The sequence below is a fragment of the Manis javanica genome, chromosome 12, assembly GCF_040802235.1.
Source record: "Manis javanica isolate MJ-LG chromosome 12, MJ_LKY, whole genome shotgun sequence".
NCBI lineage: Eukaryota > Metazoa > Chordata > Mammalia > Pholidota > Manidae > Manis > Manis javanica.
The window spans coordinates 52,694,095-52,715,458 of NC_133167.1; the positions used below are offsets into that span (position 1 = coordinate 52,694,095).

At 35.3% G+C, this 21,364-nt stretch overlaps 2 protein-coding genes across 4 annotated transcripts in view; one reads left to right on the plus strand and one right to left on the minus strand.

The window, feature by feature from the left end:
• CERKL (CERK like autophagy regulator) overlaps nt 1–6,843 on the plus strand; it is a 91,203-nt gene extending 84,360 nt beyond the window's left edge. The window contains exons 11-13 of one of the 2 annotated variants that reach the window (XM_017679093.3): nt 502–598; nt 5,734–5,912; nt 6,731–6,843. In XM_017679093.3, the coding sequence (XP_017534582.1) occupies nt 502–598; nt 5,734–5,912; nt 6,731–6,812 (358 nt within the window). In that variant the 3' untranslated portion in view covers nt 6,813–6,843. Of the gene's footprint in view, nt 1–501; nt 599–5,733; nt 5,913–6,730 lie in introns of those variants that run through there. The other variant, XM_017679094.3, reaches the window with a different exon arrangement.
• A 1,924-nt stretch (nt 6,844–8,767) lies between these two features.
• The window catches only part of ITGA4 (integrin subunit alpha 4), a 64,432-nt gene continuing 51,835 nt past the window's right edge, over nt 8,768–21,364 (minus strand). For both annotated transcript variants that reach the window (XM_073218594.1, XM_073218595.1), the window contains 11 exons: nt 20,740–20,890; nt 19,232–19,327; nt 18,497–18,576; nt 18,041–18,130; nt 16,274–16,364; nt 14,005–14,112; nt 13,078–13,203; nt 12,215–12,334; nt 10,259–10,357; nt 9,814–9,933; nt 8,768–9,416 (listed from right to left, as the gene is read on the minus strand). In XM_073218594.1, the coding sequence (XP_073074695.1) occupies nt 9,321–9,416; nt 9,814–9,933; nt 10,259–10,357; nt 12,215–12,334; nt 13,078–13,203; nt 14,005–14,112; nt 16,274–16,364; nt 18,041–18,130; nt 18,497–18,576; nt 19,232–19,327; nt 20,740–20,890 (1,177 nt within the window). In that variant the 3' untranslated portion in view covers nt 8,768–9,320. The remainder of the gene's footprint in view (nt 9,417–9,813; nt 9,934–10,258; nt 10,358–12,214; nt 12,335–13,077; nt 13,204–14,004; nt 14,113–16,273; nt 16,365–18,040; nt 18,131–18,496; nt 18,577–19,231; nt 19,328–20,739; nt 20,891–21,364) is intronic.

A 21,364-nucleotide genomic window follows, 5' to 3' on the forward strand; every position in this document is an offset into this window, starting at 1 on the left:
CATTTACCCAAGGGCCACTTCGATTTATTTAGTTTCCTATGTCACTTAGACCTGTCCATAAACAAATATTTAAATCACACTTCAGATTTTAGAAAGCATTGAATGATTTGTTATACTGTTTTTATTTATTAACTATTTTACAATACATCTTTTAAAAATGTACATGCTTTCACATTTTGAATCCCTAAGGAAATACACTGGATTTTAAATTATGTCTTGATAATGTGAATGAATGAATGATAACTTGTTTTTCAAAAGCCCTTAATGTAAGAGGTTACTGAGAAGGAAATCAGTTGTTTAATAAAACTAATTTGAAAGGTTGTATCATTTAAGAAATAACACAGCAAGATATTATTTAAGAATTTTAGGTAAATATAATCATGATTTATCAATATTGTGTAAAACTTGTCATAAACATTGTATCTGTTAGAAGGAATGGTAGAGTAATTTCTGATGCAATCAGAAAAGTTCTTAATGTCAAACACAAATATTTTGTTTCAGATTAAATAATGGAAGTATGGCTCTTATAATTGTACAAAATACTTCTCGACCAGAATTTATAAAACACCTGAAAAGATATGCTAGTGTTAAAAATCAGGTATAGTAAACTCTTTTTGTTATTTATATGCAAAGCTATCAATCACAGAGAGAGAGAAAGAGGTGCTGAAAGAGTGCATATCAAGTCCTGCTTCATAAGAATGCTTTTTCTTAATACATTTATCTTTTTCAATTTGTGTTTTCTTAAAATTTTGAAAAATACCCACCAGTATTAATATAGACTGGCCTTTCTTGAGTTACTGGTTGGCACATATATATATTTTATGTGTGTATGTGCAGAGAAAATACAAAATGTAGTGTTATATTGAGATGTGAAATAAGTTAAGGATAAAATTACCTACTTGGCTGTTCTTCAAAAAGAAAAGTAGTAAAATTTGAGATTTTTAGCTTTATTGATTTTATGGCAGCAGACTTTCTCTAACTTACGACGTTTAGATTTTCCTGCCATTTGTTTACAGATCTGCCTACATTCTTTGACTGAAATAGATTTGCAGATATATATTTGAAAATAGCACTTCCATACAGACATTATTTATTTTATACAAAACTACAGTGTTTGGTGGTATTTATGTAGATAGGTAGGTAGATAGAGTTGTATTCCACGTAAAGGATTTGTTTTAAAGAGAAGCACTAACTATTATGAGCCATATTCTTTTGGCAGATATTTTGGCCCAGTTACTATGAAACTGATCCAGAAATATGTGACTTTCTGAAATTGTGAGTCTTGAAGTACACAGGCTTGAAGTACCTTCTAAATCTGTAGTCTCACACCATCTTAAGGTATAAAACTCTGCCCGGATACAGTTGGCAGAAAACAAATAGGAGAAGAAGAGTAAATCCAGCCATTGGCCAGCAGTTGTATCTTGTTTACATAGTTTACTATTGCAAGGCTTACATTTTTGCCTCTTTAAAATTTGAAACTTTCTTAGGCAGTCCTCATGAAGTTTCTGTTCTCTTCTGCCTGCTACTATTTGATCAGAGTTTATTGAGCAGGGAACCAAAGTGTTCAGGAAATTATATCATAAAAATTAGATATAGTTCCACTTTCCTTAAACAGAAATCTGTAAGGAAACAAAGTAGACAAAAGCAGCTACAATGTGGATTGTGAGCCTGAGTAATAACTTTATGTATGTGTGTTTTGGTAAATACAGTGATTTACTGCTTTTCAAAGAAATGCTGGCCTTTTCAGATGGTACTAATTTTGTTTGCAAGTTTACTATTTTTCTTAATTCAAAAACATGTTTATTGTTACATGTTCATTGTTTAATTTTTCCTACTCAGAAAATAGAAACAATACAAAAATCACTCAGAATTCTATATTCCAAGAGAGAATCAGTTTCATTACCTTGGTATAAACTTTTCCTCATCTTTTTCTACTGAATAAATGAGAACTTAAATGAGTATTAACCTTAAGGTGCTTAGCCAGAGAAGCTCTATATTTATTTTAGGAGGCATCTATTGGATAACTTATTTATGATGTTCTCTCACAGAATTGCCTAAAGGGTAATTTTTGCAGACTTTTTTTCAATATGAAAATAGCTTTCTTCTGATTTTAAAAGTAATAGATGCTTAATGATAAAAATACATAGTAGTGAATCTAGGTCTGTACCTATAGGAAAATACTTGCTTTCATAAATATTGTTATGTAAGATATAACCTATTTTCCCCACATACTCTACCAGGTCAATCATATCTTGCTTTTGATACAAAAACTATTGCTTATGGGGATGAGGGGGATGGGGGCGTTCATTAGGTTTAACTGATTGACTTAGCTCTTTCCCCAAATTAAAGTCTATGCTATTGCTCTGTAATTTTTACAAAGAAATTCTATAATGTTTTGCATAATGTATATATCAAGAACAATTAGATTGACTCCCAAGGTGACTGCTTTCAAGCAATGTTAATTTGATACATTTGTTAAATTGTAGGCACATATACATATGGTATGTGTGTGTAGTCTCTTCTTCATGGTGACATTTTAAAAAATGTAAATTTATGTAAATTATGTAATATTATAGTAATCAGATAAATGTAAGATTATATAATCTACTGTCTTAGTAGCAGTTCTGGTATCCAGGAAGGAAAGTGCAGCACTTCAGCCTAAGAACAGCAATAATATAAGTCTCTGAACCATCTTTACCAGTTGAATTGAATGTTCATAAATATTAACAGTTTTTGTGGGGTGACTCATCTTGCCTTCCCTATTTCTGTGTAAAATAGATAGAAGGTCAAAATTACCTGTCAAGTCCTTTCAACTCCATCCCATTGCTGGCCTCCTTTTTGCCTATCCATTCATTTCTACATTGACTTTGATCATCATTTTGGGTACAGAGTTTACAAAACCCTTAAATGTGAGTCCAGGGATCTGTTTGCAGCCTTTCTGTCTTCTCATAACACTGTCTCCAGGTTGATCTCATTGTCCCCCATGGTTTGAAACACTATCTGAGCTTTGCACACTTCCAAGAGTACTGTCTTCTCTTCTGATCTGCAGGACCACTGTGCCTTTCCATGTGCTGAGGCTATAAAACCCACAGGCATGTTGAATCCAGCATGTCCACAGCTCACCTTAATGCCTCTTCCCCCAGAGGTGGCCCTTCCATGTTCCCTGACACAGGGCAGTGGCGCCCACCTCTGCCCACCCTCCAGGTACTCTGCATTCCAGTCACTCCCTCGTTCCTCACATCCTGTCCACCAAGCAGTCTACTTGTTCTCTTAAATGTTCCTGAGATGTCTGTCTCACCTGAGTACAAACCTTAATCCCTTCCTGCTTAAAATAGCCTCTGGTCTTCTTTTCTCTAGTCTTGTCTCCCACACTTCTTTCTAGAGGGACTTTTCTAAAGCACTCTTTTTGCACTCTTTAATTCTTCAGTGTCTTCCTCAATGTCGTCAGGATGACATCTAACTTCTTCAGGATGGAGTACGTGGCTCGTAGTATAGCTCGTGCTGTGTCGCAGCCTCTTGCCATTCTCCGCCATATGCCTGTGTTTTGGTCATTGTATTAGACTTCTCAGGGTGTCATAACGATACCCCAGAGGTTGGCCTAAACAACAGAAACTCATTTCTAAACAATTCTGGAGGCTCAGCGTTCAAGATGGTGTTGGCAAGTTTGGTTTCTCCCGAGGCACATGGCTGCCTTCTGGCTGGGTCCTGACTTAGTTTTTCCTCTGTGCTTGTGCTGCGTGTGTCCCTATTTCCTATTTATAAAAGGATACCAATTATTTGGATTAGAGCCTATCTAAAAAAAAACAAAACTCATTTTAACTTTATCACCCCTTTAAAGACCTTACCTCCAAATATGGTTACATTCTGAGGTACAGGGGGCTTTAGGACTTCAACATGTGAATTTATGGGAGAAGTAGACACAATTCAGCCCATATAACCATATGTCTATTTTTAAAAATCAAATACAGGAATTTATATATTTTTCAAAATAAATGCCAAAATACCAGTACTATTATAAGTATCACAGTATGCTTAATTTTTTTTGTTTGACTATGATGCATCTCTACCTTTGCAAACGTTCCCTCTTTTCAGACCTTCTTCCCTTCTCATCCAGGCTACCTCTTCTGTTTTCTTTAAGACAGCTCAACTGAGAAGCTCCCCGACATCCTCAGCCTGTCTGCCTCGTCTCATTTTTCTCATTTAACTCTGCGCTTGCACCATTATGACACTTAGATGCATCACAGTGTTAACTGTGTGTTTCTCTTCCTCATATCCTAAACACACTCTCACATATGATATTAAGCTCTTGGCCCCCTAAAGTCCCATCTAACAATGTCTGTGGCTCCACTGGTAATAGCTTTTCATGGAGCTTCATTTTGTGAAGTATGCACATGAGAGCTGATGATTTAAGATAACAGACTCACTGGTGGCGGCCATTGGTTCCTGGCATTCCTTGGTTTGCAGCTGTGTCACTCCGGTCTTTGACCAGAACACCAGTTGTGCTGGAGGAAGGCCCACCCTAATGTCCTCGCCTTAACTTGGTTCCACCTGCAAAGACACTCTTTCCAAAAAAGGTGGCATTCACAGGTACTGAGTCAGGATTTCTAGATATCTTCATATATCTAGAAGCAATTTAACCTATAATAGTCAGTTACCAATGACTCATTTAAAACATTATTTTCAAAATGAACGATTATGTACAAATTATTACTATTATTATGAAAGATGATCCCATATCTTCCACAGAAAGCTGCCTGGGGACCTATAACTCTATATACCTCATTCAGAACAGCTGATACCAACATGTAACCCCACCACCACATAATTCACTGTGTAACCCAGTGCATTACACAGTATAGACTGTAAAGTCTGTTGGACCTTGCTTTTTACATATGTAAAGTAAGGGTATTCGGGAATATATTAGTTTTCTGCCAATTTTTAAAAATCTGTGCTTCATTGATGTTTATATGTGAAAGAAGGAGGAAAATACATAGATGCTAGGAATACAACTCATGACATTTATCTGCAAACTGAAATACATGAGTAGTTATTGTACATTTCTATTAAAAAGTTATTTAGCTGAGTTATTTCAGAAAATACATAATGTATTTTCATTGTTGTTTCCTTAGGCAAACAAGAAAAATTGAAATTTTAAGGTTATTTTGCATCATTCTAGAGTAGTCAGTAAGCAAACACAATTATCTTACAATTTGTGTTCCTCTTTAAAATGAGAGGAGATAGGTAAACATCTGTGAAAGTCACACTGGAGTAACCTCCTCACTTTTGTAAGTTTTAGCCCTAGGTTCTTCTCAATTAAATTCTAAGTGTGAAACTTATGTTAGAGTTTGCTTTACCTCAGCTAAACTAGCTGAAAAAATAATAATCAAGTCAGTAGATTATCTAAATCTTTTCTTTCAACAGGCCAGTATTAAACACTCAATCTTTCATTGGAAATTTGATGATATCAGTACTGTATACAATTTCATAAACATACTAGTTCATAAAACAAGTTTGCCAGCTAGTAAATCTGAATGATCTAAGAAATCTTTAAAGAAGGGGTAACTTCTTCCTACGAAATTGAGGACCCCTAGACACCATCAAGAGTTTCAAAGCTATAAAAACATCAGCACACTTGATGTTTATTTGCAAGAGAGAGCACAGAGACTTTGTTAATTTGCTTTAGCAGTTAGAGATAAAACAAGTACCATGATTATTTGCATTTGTTTTATTTAGTTCAATTTTCCATTTGTTGAGACTTACACTGTGGAAGAAGTAAAGGTTCACCCAAAGAACTGTAACAGTGGACATAATCCAGAGGAGGAGGACGGACCACATGAAACTGCTTCAAAAAGCAGTTTTCCTTGGAATGTAGATGGTGATTTAATGGAAGTTACATCAGACGTCCATGTTAGGTAAGTCTAATTGTTTCCCTGCCTTCTATGTCCACCAACAGAAGCAAAACTAACAGCATAATTGAAGCCTCTTGTTGCCAAATATCAACTAGCTAGATATTTCTAATTAGTAAATCAGGGAAGCATAAAAAGATACATGTAGAATTTTAATAAATAAACTATGTTTACATTTATGTAGAACCAAAGCATTTTCTTTGGTTATGAGTCTTTACGTTGGCATGTCTGAATTACCACTCTTCATAAATCAGACAGATAACATGTCTATAATTTCTATTTTGAAGTTTTAAAAATAGATAAAGATCTTAAACCTTGTGAATACATCTGAGTAGCAGATTGTTATCATCCCTCAGTCTTTTCAAATTTCCTTTCACTCGTACCTAATATTATAATATAACACTGTGTTCAGCAGTTTGCTTTTATCAAGTCTTTCCAAAGCATTCAAATTACTTTACATAGGAATAATTTTACATAGTATTTTCATTAAGTAACAAGAGCAACTGGCATAAACAAGCTTAGAAACATACAAACTCATTTTAAGTTTCTCAAGGGGAAGAGGTGGTGTGTAGAGGGACCCTGGGTACCTCAGCAGACATGAGCTTCCTATAGACACAATTGATAGGGCTTTACAGTCATCAGGGGTGCTGAACTGTCAGCCACACCCCAAGTTTTTTGTAGACTGCAGCTCTACCATGAATGTATATTATTGGCTGTCATTACATTTGTATTTGGTACTATGCACCATACTCAACAGGTGTATGTGTGAAAAAGAGACTGAAAGGTTGATGAAATAATTATACATATTATAATATTCTTTACAGATTGCACCCAAGACTTATCAATCTTTATGGAGGAGGCATGGAAGAAATGAATGATTCCAAAGTAACATGTAATTGTTTATAAAAAGTATATGAACTAGAATTTTAATATGAAGGAATATGGTCATGCTTTAAACAAATATCGTAATAGGAAAAAATTCTTATTTTTAAAGAAATTAAGGTTTCTATTTTTGCTATAAAATTGCTATTTTTAGAACCAAGAAAAAGCAAAATATGAAACATACTAAAAAACAATTTAAATTATTGTTTTGGAAACATTTCATATATCATAATGTTTAAATTTTATCAATATGTAAGCTCAATAATTCCAAAGTGAAATACTTTGGATTCTATCATTTTTCAGGATTTGAGAACATCAATTCTGATCTTAAATTTTAATTCTAAAAATAGCCTGCTACAAACCATGCAGGAATGCCCTGATTTTCCTAAATTACACGGTTAATGATATAAAAACTTATTCCCAAAATCTCTCCAATACTATAGTGCTTGCCAAAAAAATCCATGTTTTTAAAATTTATGGTATCAATTTTGTGAATATTTTCTGAAAGACAAAAACTTTGATTTCCTTTAGGTTTGTTACAAATTTTAGTTTACTATGTGAAATAGTTGGTCAGAATCTGGCCTAGAGGGGAGCTGTGTTCCTCTTGCTCCTGAGAGTTATGTTATCTGGCAATTGGCACGTTGTTTTCAGTGTACCCAATAATACCTGAAATGATGTTGTTTTGACTAGGAAAGAAACAAATTTAAATTTCCTCGGGGATCATCCTTAAGAAAGCAATTCTAAACTGGCATTTGCTTTTCCAGTGATCACAGACAGTGTTTTGAAAGAATCACTTGGCTTTATGTAATGAAAAAAACATAAAACTCTTTTGCTCTCAACAGTGTTCTTTAAAAATGCTATCTAAATTTAATTTCTCTTGGTGCACACTGAGGTCAGGAGGTTTTGTGGTCATTGTGATGTGGGTTTGCTGCTCAAATCCCTTCACAAATCTCCATACATTCCCTCCTCTCCAGCCACCAATCCCAGACTGCAGGTTTGTGAATGGATGATTTACAGGAATTAGGCAGTCTGAGGAAGATAGCTGTTGGCAGGGACTTTTATAAAAATAACTCTAATTTATCTATGGGATCACTTTTCATAACAGATTTTCAAAATTTGGCCACAACCTTCTTATATGTAAAGACAAACATAGGACACTGCAGATGAAATTATATTCTGCAGTTATCAGCATGTAGTTCATATGCATGAATAAATATTATAAAAAGTGATTGTATTTGCAAATGAAAAGGCAGTTAAAATCTAGAAAGTAACTATAGCATCAAGCAAAAACTTAAAAACCAAAACCTTATCACTAAACCCTATATCATGGAAATTCTCATGTCACATTTATAGTCTCCGGATATAAATCTGTATTTTGAAATGCACATTTAAATCTGTGAATTTTGTTTCTTCATTTCAGTGAAGAGAATGTTCTTATAGACCTATAAGAACACATTAGTTTACTCGTTTCAAATGTAAGTATTTGTGAATTTGCTCGACTTGATAGCCAATATTTTACATACTATCTATCTGTATGAAAGAAATACCAGCCCCTGTCTCTGCAGAGCCTTGAGTTAAAAAAAAATCATTAGTGAGGTACAGGTTTCATATTTTACATACATCAGTGTACTTATATTTCAAATATCAGCTAAAGTGCAACATTCTGTCTCAGAATATAAATTAGAATTTTAAATACTGTTGTTTTATAAACAAAAAATTTGACTAAAGATGGATTTAAAAAAATTACTCCTGGGTACCCTTGATAAAATTGTTATGTGAGGACTAGTGAATTTGTACCTCTGTAAACGTATATACTTTAAAAAACTTGTGTAATATATACAGAAAGAAAAAAATCCATACCTATATAATTATCCAGAAGTCATTCCATTAAGCTCAAACCACTGTGTAAGTTCAGTATGAAGTTTGTTCATCAGCCCACATTACATATACTACAAATAAGTGTCTTTAAAGATCTGCTCTAAAATAATGGTTCCCTTTTATTCATTAGAAAATTTGCGAACAGCTCTTTGAATTATGTTCTTTAAAAATATTTAGCAGAATTTTTCAAACAGATCTCAGAAATGAATCATTACCTATTCAGTGGAATTAATTTTACTGAAGCAAGCACATATGACAAATAGTTCTCTTAAAGGAATGATATTTCAAGCCCAAGACTTCTCCAGTCGAGTTGTTTACCTCTGCAATATGATGATTTAATTCTGTTGCATTTACATTGCAAGATATCTTCGAGGGATTACTTATCTTGAATGAATTGAATGCTTTAGTGTTTTTCTATCCATTTAAGAGCTGAAAGATTACCTTTGGATATATTAAATATTACCTTTGCAGGTTTTCTCTCGAAGACATTGCTTGGGTTTTTGAATATTACTTGGATTTTTCATTCGCATTAATACATAACATGCCACAAGGTCACAAGTGGAAGAAGTCTCAGCAAAATTAGTAGTTTCTTGTAAACAATGTCTTTAGTATAACCTGAGTCTGTTGTTAGTTCTCTTAATTGGAAAGAAGTCTTTAATCATCATCGCTTTTACTGTTAACATAACTCCAACTGTCTCTTTTGTTTTCTTCTTGTAGGATAGATTTGTACTGTCTTTTAAAGAAGCCAGCCTGAAAATAGCATTTCATAATTACTAGTGTATAGTTATTACACTTATATCAATAAATAGTCAATGACAATATTAAACTGTCCTCTGTAATCAATAAAAATTAGATTGCTAAATATTGGATTAAAGAATCTTTTTTTCTTTTACTACAGGACCTCTCAGTGATGCATGTACACTCTCCAAAATTCACATTCAACATAATGCACAGTATTTTCTAAATGCTTTTTTAAAAAGAACATCTTTCAATGCTAGGGTTATAGCTTGAATATTTAGGAAAAGTGAAATCTGTACTACATATTTACTTAACAACAAACATAATGAAATATTAAATCTAATAACTTGGGGAGGTCACAAGAATGGCATTTTAAGTGGCTTAACACTGGTAATTATCAAAGACTTACCTTCCACATAACATAGGAAATCAGTAGAAGTAAAATAAGTCCGAGTAACAAGCTACTTGTAATAATCACTATAGTGAAATGACGTTTGGGTTTTTGATGATGTAGTCCTTCAAGCAGAACCTACATAAAGAAGCATCAGTTTAAAACCTGTATCCCCTGAAGCTCCTCCCCAATCTCCAGTAGCATTTAGAACAATCCATCCCATTCTCTTGTGGCTTTAACCCCAGGAAACGGTAGCTGATAAGGAGGATGGGCTTTAGCCATGGTTCTTCCTCCAATTTATCCTACCAAATTCACCTCCTCAAAGAGCTGTCTGTCATTTCCCACCCACCCCCCACCAAGTTGTGGAAAATGCCAACTCTCAGTAAACTATTCTCCTGACTCAACACCCTAGCAATGCTTTTTCCCTGCAATCTTAATGTTTCAGTTAAAAAGGTAATCTTACATGTGCAACATTCTCATCCCTGTTAAGTTCAATAACTTTTGGATTTGGCTCTGAAAAAGCTGTTGCTCTTATTTCAAACTTGAGAGCTGAAGTGTCATCCTGTTTAATAAAAGAAAAATCATTAAAGCCTGATTTATAATGTTATTTCATGAAGACTATATATATATATATTTATATATATATTAATATAAATAATTTCCTTACCTACTCTCTAGAGGTTTTCGCAATTTATCTTTCCTTATTTCCTTCACCATTTACAGTTAATTGTAAGGCAATGCTTCCTCTGGTTTCAAATGCATGATCTTGGTATTAATTATATGGCATCCTTTCATTGAAACCTTTTTCTTAAACATGGCCACTTTGCAGATAACTTGAGTTAAATATTTGTAATACTTAACATTTATCATTTGGTAGTTTTGAATTTTTACCTCCAAACAACACTTTTTTTTACCTGAAAAACACTGCTTCAAGTATTTTTATTTGGGTTTCTTTTTATTTCTTTCTAATAGTGTCATCTTACTGCTCTGATCAAAAACACACAGTCTACCTAATATCATAATGGGAAGATCTGGTACAAATAAGTATAGCCTCCAAATACAAAATCAGTGGGTGAACTGAGAGTTTTATAATCTAACACAAGGACTGTAATGCAAGGACTTCATAATGCAGACTTCATAAACCTCGGGGATCTGTGGATGGGCTCCAGAGACTCCAAGAAGCTTTTGAAATTATATGAAAATTGAGTTTTTTCATATGTGCATACACTAAGGTAGATGAAAATCTATTTTTTAGTTAGGTTCTTAAGAAGGTCTATGATCCTCGGAAGTTAAAATTACTGTGTAAAGCTCATTTAACATTTTGGAGACAACATGTAGGGCTGAAAGTAAGTCACCTACTTTATTAAACAAATGGTTTCCAACAAGGATGACTTTGCCCCTAGAGGACAGTCAGGGAGGTGGTGTTATGAGTATCCAGTGGGTAGAGGCCAGCAAGGCTGCTAAATGGCCTACAGCACATGGCACTGTGCCAGGTGACAAAGGGTTATCTGCCCCAAAATGCCAGCAGTGCTCGCTGTGGTGAAACCTGGACCTCAGGAATATGAGAGGGCAAATTCCAAAAGTTTAACTTGTTGATGGTTCCATGACTTAGATTTTAGCACAAACTAGAATTAAAACAGACATCTGTTTCTCTGTCTAGGGCATCTTTCTCTTGACCACCATGTGGTAATTTCAGATATTCCTCTTCACAGAATAGCTGCCATTTCCTTTGGCTTCGTATGGGCCATATACTAAATGCTTTATAAAAATCATCTCATTTAACCTGCCACACCCTTGCAAAAGGGATATTACCCATATTTATCAGATAATGAAACCTTAGAACTTCAGAAAAAATCAATTTATCTCAAAATATTTCTTATAAATATGCATACTCCTTTCTAGGAAGAAGTCTGAGGTGTATTTAACTTTTTAAATCAACCTTTCCAAGCTCACCCTTGTAAAAGTGTGTTTGTATTTTATTGTTGATAAACTTTGGTATTTTAGTTTGACTTTATCAAAGCCTTAATTTTACTTCTTTACTTAAAAAAGTACTGGATTTTTAAGTGTAAAGTAGTTTGGAAAGTACCTTAAAGTTATATGAAATGTGAAGGTAGCCAATTTCTTTGGTTTAATCAAGATTCATAAGCAGTTGGACTTCTTTCTAAAATAAACCTATTATTCTGTAGCCCCTTTTACAGTCCCTAATTTATCTGTTTAGTTATTAAAGTCATATCATTTAGACAATGTTTTCAGTTAAAGTGATGAATGGAAACAGTTTGAGGTTCACTTCCAATTTTACTTTCATTTATACCTTCTTAATTTGCTGAATGTCTCCATACATGCCATCCTACCTATATATAAGATGGTAGAGTTACTCTATGAACTTATCCACAAAGTTGTCACTATATTTTAGACTTGCCATTTCTAAAATGGATGTCCGGCCTTCCAGCTGCAGGTGAACACTAGCTTCTTTCCCATTTTCCATTTTCCCAAAATTGCATAAGAATTTCAAACAATGTGGATCAGCTTTTATGCAGAACTTGAAAAGAATACAAAAGAGATACATTAAAATTTCAACATTTAAAAAATACATGGCTAAAATATCTTACATGGAATGAAAAAACCTGCTCCCCTAAATGGTATTTATAAAGATTATCTTGCTATAAACATGGAATTGAAGCTTTACTTTCATTACTGGCATTCACAAATTATCTTGCTTTAAATAAAATTGGTTTTTAAGTATTTGTTTAAAAGAAACAAAAGTTTGTTTTGTAATATTATAATAATTATAATAAAAACAAAGTATCTGAACTGGAACATGTGTTCACCTTTTTATGAGCTTAACTTTCTGGGATAGAATTAAAAGACTGCTAACCAGAGTCTTGCTAAATTACATGTTCTATGTTCATTGTAAAACTTTGATTATTTGAGAGATAAGATAGCTCAATTTTTTTGTTTCATCAATTCACCAAAATCAAAAGAATGAAAATTAACCTCATGCCACAAATGCTGCTCAACTGACCTCCTAAAGGTCTGGAACAATGTTGGGTTGGCACAAAATGGGTATGAGTTAGATAAATAATATAACTGTATGCTATATATGTAATCCTGGGTCTGTCTCAATTTCCCAATCATGCTTGTTATTCACACATAAGAATATCACCTGAACCCGTTTCTCTCTTACACTCAAATGACAGCTCAAACCCATTGGTTCTGGGTTTTAAGTGTTTTAGTTCTGTATATGGGAAAGCAAAATTTAAAACCTGAAAAGTTGGAGCTTACCAGTAGCCTCTTATCAGTCTTTGACAAGAACTTCAATATGTCTTTCAGGGTCTCCACTGCACCTTTTTGCTGCTCTGATGCACACTTTCTTTGGTAAGGTGTAAAGTGACATACTCCAGCAGTAGTCTTTAAGGACAGGAAGAGAGAAAAATCTAATCATTCAATATTAGAAAGAACAATACAAGCTACATGGTTTTAAAAGTTCCAGTTGCTTAACTTCTCCTAAAGATATCCAATACTTGTGAAATTGTGAAAATATTTTTTGACAGATTTATTTGGGAAAAATGAAATCTCTGTGGCAAAAACCCAGCTAATTTCAGAGGGTTGGATATAGGTCCTAAACAGATCAAATGGGCTTAACCTTACAAAAAATAGGGCAACGTGAAACAGACGTGTGAACACTGGTTTGCAGTCAAACATTCCTTTGGCTTTTAGATAACAAAACAAAAGAATAATGTGTTACAACAGCATGTCCTGCCATCTAAATCTGGAATTCAAGTGAGATTCTTAAAAATTACATCTTAGACCTACTTCGTAGATTTATGGTTGATAGCTTATCTTGAAACTGGGAAGGTCAAAGAAGTTCTGATGGAATCATCAACACTGGTTCTTAAGTAGTTATTTGGATATTATTTCTTAAAAAAAGGCTGAGATACTGATTTTTCAACAGTGGTCCCAAGCTTTACAGAGAATTCTACCAATGAAATTACCTCCATAGGTCCATGTCACAAAGAAAACGTACTGAAGATGGTACAGCAGAGGTTCTGCTGTAATCCTATAGTTCTACTGCCATGTACGATATTTAAAGTGTTGTACTCAAAAATGCATGGTGCATTCGTAGCTTTGAGTAAGGGTGACTGAAATAACTTCACATAAATCTCCATTTTAGCAGTATTAATTATAATGAAGGAAGGAATGCATTTTTACCTGGACATCCAAAATGTTGAACAGCTTCTCGGTTTGGGGGATAAAAGAATTTGGTACCATTATTTCCATACTAACATTTGGAGCCATGCTATAGCCAGTGTTGATGACCTGATAAGAAGAAAACATTTTTAAACACCTTTAAAATACTTTTCATAAGTGTAAGTAGAGATATCAACAAACTTTTAGGTGAACCCATATGTTTCATGTGAAATTTATGATCATGAAGGTTTGTAGTTGCTGGCTGCACAACAAAGGTAGACAGAATATCCATAGAATTTTGCAAGGTTTGTTAATAGTTTAACTAGTTATTATTCCTAACCCTCTCTGTTTGATTTTGATTCGACCTAAATATGAAGGCTGATGGCTTATTGCAGAAATAGTCTAAAGAAAAACATACCAATAATATACATTTGTATGGTACATTGTGCATCTAAAAAGCCAGATCAATTGGTCCTCATATCTGTCCTATGAAGTGGGCCGACATTTCATTATACATCAGCTGAGAAAAATGCCAAGAGGGGTTAATTACGCGCTCAAGATGAAAGTTAAAAAGTGACAAGTATTGGGACCACAACCCAGATATATTCTAATTCTAAATCCTAAATTGTTACCACATAATCACCCTGTGCTGAGAAGCTAGTCATGGGCAATAAGTGAATAAAAACACATTTTAATTCAGATTAATTGTAATGCTGAGGCACTCAGAAAATTAGAAAGGGGTAAGTTATTGGGGTTTAGAGATAGTAAAACAGGCTTTCAATAATAATGCATAAGGGGATGATATTTCATTACTGTTAATAAATTTGAGGAATGAAGATCCCTGAAGAAGGAAAATGGGCCAAAATATTGCCTGCTGAGAAATAAACTATAAAACTAATATAGTAAGTCAGAAAAGAGATGTGCCACAATAGCTGAATGAAATAACATGATTCACAGACTTAGAATAATTTTTTGAATGCACATGACATAAATGAAGAAAGAGAATGTCCTTGGCTTTGGAATAGGAAGTTAATTGCTAGGCCATGGAAGCACAGGGCAGGTGCAAAAGGCAGTCAGCAAAGGGTACCCAGCAGGGCCCAGACCCAGACAAGGTCTTCCTGATGCCAGCAGTGGCCAGTCTGACCTACAATACTCTTCATCCTTGTTCGCACAGTATCACTCCATTGTAAGTTAACCAAAAACACTTGGTAAGTGCTAATTGCAAATTCATAAATAGGCCCTCTAAGAGTCCAGGTCAGTTTCTGTTCTCATTTATTGGAACAAAAACCCCCACTGGGCTCTGACAGGAGCATTTCTTGGGACCTCAAAGTAAAGGGCTAAATTTTTCAACACTAGTGTATATACTAGTATTGTGTATACTAGTATATACTAGTATAATACTAGTACTGTAACAGAAGCTTGAGTATTAATAGATTCAGTAGGTTTCCAAGGTCATTCTTTGTTCACAGATATGGAGCAAATCCCAGGAATTTTTATTTTGCATAAGTACCTCAAGTAGTTCTGATACACATTTTGAAAAGCATGCCTTACAAAATATCATAATGTACCTAATTCAGACTTACTAACATTCTACAGATTGTTATATAGCATCAAGAATGTTTGAGCAGTGTTTCGGTTCAAAAACATTTTTATGGACATTATTTCCAATACTCATCATCAACATCCACCAAGCACCAAAAATTTGAGTTTGACAGTAAAAAAAATTAATGTATTTTAGCTCTATGTAAGCATGCTAATACTTCTAGCTTATGATAATGCTCTTTGTTTTTCAAAAAAGATTATTTAATAAATGGTGTATTACTATGAAAGGCTGACCAAGCAGACCTTAAATAGAGATGCAGGAGGCAAGAGCTTCCTACACTGGGTAATGTTGGGAATTGTAGAATGCTTGAACCAAGAAGAGATTTCACGGATTTATACCGAAAGAGGCCTTCTCGTGGCCTATCCTGATACCTGTATATGACTCTAGCTGATTCAGTTCCTCCATAACTTTGTCTACCTCAGGAATTACCTCTGTCCCTACTTGTCCTTTCCTACCGGTTCCATAAGGAATTGTGGGCATTAGTAACAGGGCCACGACAAATGGTGAAAACGAGAAGGGGCCCAGGAGGAAAAGGCATGAGTGCCTGCTGCCCACCCTGCCCACCCCCAGCCAGCTACCGTCACCCTGAGTGAGGCTGAGGGACATCACAGGTGTGTGATGTCCCCTGGAGCATCAGTAACATTCCTTCATTTTGTTGCAAATATCAACACACACAACTTTTCTTACATGGAAAGTGAAGTTCATTTTCTCTGCTATGCACGTTTCGGGCTCATTTTCATCCCCTGGTCCGTATACAAATGAAGTTGGGTTTACAAACCTGATAGAAGCAAATTCAAATTTTATTTAAGTGTCTTATTCAAATAGGGCACTATAAAAAGTCTTTCTTTACAGTCATATCTCTTAAATATGCTATAATCCAGATTACAAGTACCTCCTGAGTACCATGGAATAATTTTGGTTTCTTGGTGAGATAAGAATTTTAGTGAAAATGCAATAAAATTAGAAAAGTCATGTGCTCTGGCTTGGGTGCAATGTCTTCCCACCAATATCCTTTGCTTGCCTTCCTAGCACTGCCTGTTCATCTGCTGACCATTTCTCAAATGATTCATGTAAATTTAACAAATATGAGATAAATTCTTAAGTTTTCCCGACAGCTCCAATATCCGCCTGTACAGCCATCTAGCTTCCAATACACCAATTCCCACTGGCCAAGTGTAATGACCCTCAAGCCTGGGAACAATTCAAATACCAATAAGCATGGTAAGTTTTCTGCTAATACAAGGTTGTCACTCTTTTACCTGTGATTAGATATATGTATGGTAAGTAATGAACTTTAAGAAATATTTTTCTAGAGAAATCCCACAAGTTGCTCAAATTTGGCAGCTAATAAGAGGTAATACAAATTAGATTCGTTACACAGGAAAGAGAGATGTTCAAAAGTAGATTTAGGCAGTTTTATAGTCACAGAGCATTCCTTACCCAAAAGAACAAGATGTGGAAATGGAAAAAAAAAAATAGAATATTCATGATCAGAAAATCAAGGAAGGGAGGTGAGATAAGCATTCAAAATCAGGAAACATGCAATCAGCTTTTCTTTGCTTCCCACTGACTCCCTAGGTCCTCCCCACTCTCGAGTGGCTGCCTTTATCCCCTGCTTGTTTTTCTCTACTCAGTTCCATCCATTTCAGGCACTATTTTTATATAATTACATGCCATCTTTATGGGTGGTTAAAAATGACTGTGGCTGGTTTATATTTAGAGGAGCAAGAACAGCTCATCAATTTGTTCAGTATCTCAATCTTCTATTGCTTTAAAAATGTGAATTCAAACATAATACTCTGAAGAACCTCCAGTAAAACCACTAAAGGTTTTCTTAATACTCCTTTAATTCTTTCCCCACACATCTCCTTGTTGATTCAGAGGAGGAGCCATTTAAACAATTACTAAAATCATGAGGACCCAATAAGTGCTGGCTCCGGGGCCATGGGTGAGGAATTCCATAATTCATGGGTATAAAAACAAGGGACACCTCACAGCCGCTCACTCGTAACTCAATCCACCTGCCACATACATAAGATGCAGGTTTAGGACAGTGGTGATTTGGCGAAATTCATACATCTCTTAACTTCACAATTGCCCTGGCCACTGAGCACGATGAGGTGAACTGCCCACTGCCCAACTATGGGCCCCTGGCCCACACAAAATAAAATTGAAAGGCTGGACGTGGCCTGCTAGAGCCTTACCGGCCTCTTCTGGTAAGAAATGTCCTCTAGCGGGGCACTGTTTCATGTGGTCTCAGTGATGATTATAGAGTGATTAAGGTAATGAACAGCTAAGCAATGACTGCAACACCGAGCTCATTGTTGAGGGACAGAAACAGCACAGGATCTTCTCTAAAAAACTTTTAAAATATGGTTTAACCCATAATACAAGAAACAATGGAATTTAGAATCAGCGCTCAACTTTACAGTAAGGGCCTCAGTATCTACCTACCCATGAACAGCTAGCATGACTTCATATTTGAGAGGTATTGTTACAGTTAGTTTGTTATGCTTCAGGTTGTCCATTTCCCCTTCATTTGCACTACAGAAGCAAACAGAAAATACCCTGTTAGAATCCATCAAGCATAAAAACCATCTTCAGAAAGACCTAATTACATACTATGTATATATAATATACTTGGAGGTTTTGGGGAATGGGCATAAAATAAAAGTGGATGTGGTAGTAAGAAATGTTTATGACAGGGTTGGCAGAAATTTGCTCTCATTATTTACACTGTTATTTGCATTTATCTGGTTAGAGGTTATTTTGTTGGTTCTTAGATCACTTAAGAGAAGTTTTCTCCTGCAGACAATGGAACACAACTTCACGGTTCCCCTAAGTCTACCCCCTGCCAAAGTTAGTGTCCATGTCCTTTAGCACAGTTATTTTTTTCACAATAAAATATACCAGGCAGCGTGCACTGTGATATTGAGATCCTCTTCTGCTCTGTTGAATGAGCTCACATCCAGGAGAAAGCTAATATTGATCTGTAAACACAGATAGGGAAAGCCAATTTTTAAAAATAATCTAAAATACATTTTTATAATCTGAATTTTAACTTTTCTTAAAGTTTATATTCTGTACAATGCAGATTTTAAATTATGTTTTAGAAACATAGGCTACCCCTCACTTGGACAATGAGGTACAGGGAAGCTACTGGGTTTGTGGCAATTTTAAAGCACCAGCATTTCCACAAGTGACATTCAGAGACAAAGACAGGCAGGTCCAGACTGACAAAATTAGAGATGCTTTAACAACTTGAGTGAGGACTCTTGCCAGAAACACCTTTTTTGTATAGCAGAGGTAACATGCCTGGCAGATATGACCCCCCTGGGCTGGGGTGGGGGGAGTGCTGGGGAAGGGTGAGATGGGGGAGCACAGTTCTGATTGACACGTTCACATGCCTATTTTGACATATATATGTGCCCCCCCTCCTTCTTTTTACAGTGAACATTGCCAAGAATATAAACACAATCTCAAAGACCTCAAGCCCAGCTGGTTTTGGTTTCATTTCATTACTTAGAAACCCTAAGCAAAAGAAAAATAATAAATCATGTTTTGTATGCAGCATAAACATAGCAAAGACAGAAAATATTTTATATTCATGTCAGTAAACAAAAATTATAAATGCTAAATGCTTACCCTTGATAAATGATCTACATATATATAACCAACATTGCAGTCAAGTTTTACTATGCCAGAGCTGTCTGTTACTTCACAGTTTATTTGTTTCTCTTCCTAAAAGGAAAAATGAAACAACTGGTTTAGGTAGGAAGGTAACAAGAAGTCTGTGAATGATTTAAAGATGGCTTTTGAAAAGAAAATCAACCCTGAAGAATCTACTTTCCTGGAAGACTATTTTCTGTTTACATTTTGGATAAACAAATAGAAATTATATAAATGTGTATATATGTGTGTGTGTGTGTGTGTGTGCGCGCGCACACACACACACACAATTTATATAATTTCTATTTCTATTTATTTCTCTCTCTCTCTCTCTCTCTATATATATATATATGTAAGTTTAATATTCATGTAAATTCTCCACAGGATAATTTGTGGGCCTGTAGCTTTCATCAAAGTTGGTGTGTTTCCTATTCAAATCAAGGTTCAGTTCCTTGAAAATTCATGAAGGAATTCCTAACGTCCCTATTTCATTAGCTCTCTTCTGTCTGGGATGTGAGAATGTGACAAATGTATTTAATCACAATAACTGTAATCACAATATGTGTGAAATATTCTAATATATATATATTCAAATATTCATGAAAATACACTTTCATATACGTCAATATATTATGCCAAATACATCTATATACAGATATATAGTATATACATAGATGTATAGTTTCTTGAATATTTGAGTTTTCCCTCTTACTATTGCAAATAGCTCCCAATGCTCTAGGAAGAGGGGGAAACAGATATTTGTGTGAGGTCAAAGGCCTCTCTAAATGCCCTTGGTGTGAAGAGATGGTTTCTGGATAGGAGATGAGTAAATTTGCTAAGGGATAAGATCAGCAACAAATGAGAAAGCAAATGAGGCTTTTCTCTTTGAAATTTTAACTTCTTAATAGTTCGCTGATGGGTTTAAGTGTTCATGACTGAGTGAGGCGCAAGCTGGGTGCTTCAAACTCTTGAAGGAAAAGAGAACCTGCTGCGGTCTGGCCGACACCGACACCGACACCGACAGTGAGGAATTCGTTTCTTCAGAAACCAGACTGAGTATGTGAACTTAAAATGCAGAACAGTCAGTCTGCGAGTGCAAGGAAGACTAACACTGCTCGGGCAGGCCCCCCTCCCAAGAGGAACGGCATCCCAGAGCCTGGTGGGCGCAGATCGGGGAGGACAGCAAGGACCGCGAGCGGCTTCCTGGGTGACGGGTCAACCGTTTCACTCACGCAGTGGCATTTGGAAGTAGGACGTTGACTCTTGATCTCAGTCAGATCCCAAGGAATTTGGCATTTTGATCAGGAAAGGGGAAGGGCCGTGGAAGGGCACCCATATCACTGGAAGCCCCAGCAGTAAGTCTGAATATAATAACCCTGAATACTTAGGCCTCAAACTGATGAAGGGAATTATACCATTTACTTTTTTAAAAAATTAAGTAAAATATCCTGTAGTGTCATGCTATTGGGGTTCTCATTTCTTACCAGATCTAAGATCTTAATGAAGTAAAGACCAGCAGGTAGTTTGATATGCAGAGTTGTTTCATATGCATCATCTCCAGCATTAAACAGGGACACATTCAACATTAATGTCTTCATACGTCCAACAGCAAGATAGGTCTTATTTTCATGTGGCCTAAAAATTAATAATATTAATTAGTTCTTGTTTGGCAAATAAAAATTCAATCTCATTTATTTATCATGAACATTAAATATTAATTTGGAAAAACAACCATGGACGATGACACCATGCAAGCAGATGCAAATACATGTCAAAAATAATTCAGGTTCTCATGTTTCAGATAAATTCAGTCAGCTATTACCCAATAAATGTTTTTTTTAGTTATAATTAAGCTAGCCTGCTTTCTACTTAATTTCTTTTGTTTAACTTCTGTAATTTTAACACATTTTCCTCAATTACTTCACAATATTTTTCTCATAGAAAAGCTTCCTCCCTCCCCTTTTATTTCTCTATCCTTGAAGAGACACTGAACTATCTGCTGCTCAGACCAAAGGGGTAAATGAGGGTACCTGAGACAAAAGGAGGACATAGTTGCTCTTCCCACCAAAATAGAGGATGCTTTGGTGGAAGCATGCCCTGGGAAAGGAC